Source organism: Loa loa (genome assembly GCF_000183805.2).
Source record: "Loa loa unplaced genomic scaffold supercont3.143, whole genome shotgun sequence".
NCBI classification, from domain to species: domain Eukaryota; kingdom Metazoa; phylum Nematoda; class Chromadorea; order Rhabditida; family Onchocercidae; genus Loa; species Loa loa.
The window spans coordinates 135,236-138,986 of NW_018108323.1; the positions used below are offsets into that span (position 1 = coordinate 135,236).

The 3,751-nt window shown below is 37.0% G+C and overlaps 1 protein-coding gene across 1 annotated transcript; it reads left to right on the forward strand.

Moving 5' to 3' along the window:
* Positions 1–189: 189 nt before the first annotated feature.
* LOAG_13501 (CAMK/PIM protein kinase) lies at positions 190–2,126 on the forward strand (the record flags this gene model as incomplete). The annotated part of the gene is made up of 6 exons (XM_020448691.1): positions 190–238; positions 492–646; positions 809–1,021; positions 1,116–1,278; positions 1,359–1,538; positions 1,638–2,126. 6 exons carry the CDS (start codon positions 190–192, stop codon positions 2,105–2,107), a joined length of 1,230 nt encoding a protein of 409 aa, XP_020301187.1. The 3' UTR covers positions 2,108–2,126.
* Positions 2,127–3,751: the final 1,625 nt, after the last annotated feature.

Consider the following 3,751-nt stretch of genomic DNA (forward strand, 5'->3'; position numbering starts at 1 on the left):
GATAGATAGATAGATAGATAGATAGATAGATAGATAGATAGATAGATAGATCGATAGATAGATAGATAGATCGATAGATAGATAGATAGATAGATAGATCGATAGATCGATGGATAGATAGATTAGATAGATGGATTAGATAGATGCGTATGTGTGTGCATGTGTCTGTGTATGCATGTGTCTGTGCGCATGTGTCTGTGCATCTGTCTGTGTTTGTGTGTTGAAACGCATCGTCAAGGTATGTACCCGTCGGACTGGCCTGATTGTCTATTAATATAGGAAAAATGACTGTGTGCAGAAACGGTTGGTTTCCAGTTGACAAGTTTGTAGTGCGGTGTGAGAAGTTTCATAAGTGGAGTTCAAGAAGCAAACTTTCATCAGAAACAGCTCCCGCCTTCATAAATCCCATTCATTCGATATTTGCTAGTGTAACTAGTACAAATACGGTTTTTTGAAGACTTTTCAGATCAAAATTTTTAAGATTTTTTAAGAGCATGATTACGCAAGCTTCAAGAAGCAGTACAAGCTTGGACCAGAATTAGGACGCGGTGGTTTTGGGACTGTCTATTCCGGGTTTCGTGTGATTGACGGTTTGCCAGTGGCAGTGAAGTATGTATCAAAGAATAACGTAACCGGATGGAAAAAGGTATACATTTGTATATTTTATTTTTCGAAATACCCTGTAGAGGGGTTTTTTTTTTAAAAAAAAGTCAATTTCAGTTGATATTTGAAAATGATATGCCCAAAATTTTTTACTATTTTTGTAAAGGAAAATAAGTACTTCATTGATGCACTTTACTCCTTATAGATTCCTAACACTGGTAAAGAGCTACCTGTGGAGATAGTCCTTCTAATGGAATGTAGAAATATACCGGGCGTTATCCAAATGTACGATTGGTTTGAACGATCGGATGGATTCCTGATTGTGATGGAGCGACCATCACCGTGCCAGGACTTGTTTGATTATATATCGGAACACGGGGCGCTGGATGAAAAAATTGCAAGGAATTTCTTCAAACAGGTGATTGATGTACGAGCGATTTTTTTGCATAATGTTGACGAGTTATCGTGAATTTTTCTTTTTTCTTGGCGAGTAAAACTTGCTTTGTTTGAAGGTTGTGGATACTGTGAAAGCTTGTGTGGATGTAAATGTTGTCCATCGAGACATTAAGGATGAAAATTTGGTTGTGGATTTGAAAATTGGACGCCTGAAGTTGGTTGACTTTGGTTCAGGTGCATTTTATAAAACGAAGGGTGAAAAGTTTACCGATTTTGAAGGCATGTTTTCTTTCCTACTTCATTTAAGTGACTAACTTCGTGTTATATAGTTTATATATATTTAGAGCCTGTATTTCCAGGAACACGTGTGTATAGTCCGCCAGAATGGATCTTGCGTTCTGAGTATGATAGCTGTAAGGCAACGGTGTGGTCGTTAGGGATTTTGTTGTATGATATGGTTTGTGGGGACATTCCATTCCATCGCGATGAAGACATTGTTCGTCGAGGACCGTTAGTTTGGCGACGACATATTTCAAAATGTTCGTTTGTTATGCATTCTGGAAATTCTCATAGTAGTTCTTTGACATTATTGAAGTGGTCAAAAAAGATGTGAAATATGTCAGGATGCTCAATTTTAGGTTGCAAAAATCTTATTACGGAATGTTTGAAATATGATCCAGACGAACGTTGTGATTTGGAATATATACGGTATCATCCCTGGTTATTGGAAGGCGACACATCTCTTCCATTGCCAATATCGGAGTTGAATTCAGGTCGCTATAAGTTAGGTAGTGTACCAGCTAAATTAGTAACACACGCAGAAAAACATCCAGCTTTGCGTTACGCCATACCAAATACTGGTGCGAGTGAATCACATTTGGGCGCTTTTGTTTACATGTCTTCGCAGAACGGTCCTACAATTATTGGTACGAAAACGTCGTCGATATCTATGGAAGGCCGTAACCAGCATCATTCTCCCGGATTTCGGTCTTTTATTGATGGTTATTCCGGAAATCTATCGATTTCATCAAGTTGTTCAAGTGTAAGTTCAGGATATTGTACCACCTCCTCACCACCAACAGGTTCACTTATGTTGGGTAGTTATTGAGCTTATTGTCTTACTGATATCTGATATCAACAACGAATTCTATTCCCTCCTTCTCTCTCTATGTATATGGTACGAGAGGTTTTACTTTCATCTTGGTTACGCTTTCTCTTTCTGGCTTATTGAATTTGTTCAGCCTTTATTTCTTCATTTGTTTTGTTATGCTTGTATCGATATATGTTACTTCTTGAACGCTACAGCCGTTGTTTTGTACAAATCGTTGCATATTCCTATCAGTACTAATTTGGGAATATTTGTTTTTAAGTTTTTAGTAACTGAAATCTTTAAGTGATTGTTCTAGAAATGAGGAGATGAAATCAGTACTTCCAAGAATTCTGGGTGAATTGGAACTGAATAGGACTTGTTAAATGTTAGCAGCAATATTAGAACATGGCAAAGAAACATTAGATTCCTCAATGATTTCGAGATGTTTTGCATACTTCGCACTTCTATACCGTTTGCATGCAGTGAAAAATAGAAAATGAATAAACAATGAAAAATTTATCAGCTTGTTGAGTGCACGGGATTTAACAATATTAGATGATTGGAAGCTAGACTATGGGCAAGAGATTCATGTGTTTCGGCTAGGAATGGTAGAGTGTTTGCACCACATTGGAACAATATTCTGCACACCGTTCATGTTGGAGACAATAATATTCTATGGGAAGTTACCAAATGAAGCACGGTAGCATTGATGGGAGCTGAACATTTCTATGTCATATGTCAATAAAAAATGAAAAACTAAGAGATTTAGGAATAAAAGAAGCATAGTTTTGATTGAAAGAAATAATGCATCGCAATGAACATTTTATCATCTCTTAACCCACTGGAGTATTGGAGCTTGAGATCTCGGCTGGATATTTCCTCTAATTTATGGATATATCATGGGATAGTGGAGCATCATAAAGTGTAGTTTCAGAAACATAGAACAAATCGAGAAGGCATTATTACTACATGCTTATTGTTCAAGACAGACAGTTCGATCTGCCTATCCATCTAGTAATGACTTCAGAACAACTATCATGAGTTTACTTTAAAAGGTCCATAGACAGGCTTGACTGACGTACACAAGAATACTTTGCTAAGTGATCTGGTAATTTTAGCGAACAGTATGTACTATGTATTGTATGTACTAGAAGCACAGCGAGAAATTCGATATCGTTGAAAATTGTATGGTATTGATGACAACAGGTTCGTGGAATACTGGTCGAAAATTACTAGTATGCAAGCGGCAAAACAAATCTTGAGTCATGGTTGGCACGGGAAAAGCAGTATTCCAGACATGCAACAGTATTGCTCTATTTATTCCTCCTCTTTATTAATTAATATAATCATTAGTAACAAATATGACAATTGTTATCGTTATTTCAGTATTAAATTACGATCATACCAACTACACAAAGGTATGAAGTAAAAGCAATCAATTACAGATGATAAAGCATCCCGGCATTGTGATCGTTGAAAATGACTTTCCACAGCTGAAACAGTTGTGTCATCTGATGGCTACTCGAATGTCCTGCAAAATCAGTTGCTATCACAACAGGTATCATAGGATCAACAAAGATTTATTGCCAAGTGAGTGACATGCAAATATTTGCTTCCGGAAATAGTTGCACTGTTGGAACTCTCTCGGTTAACAACAATTTC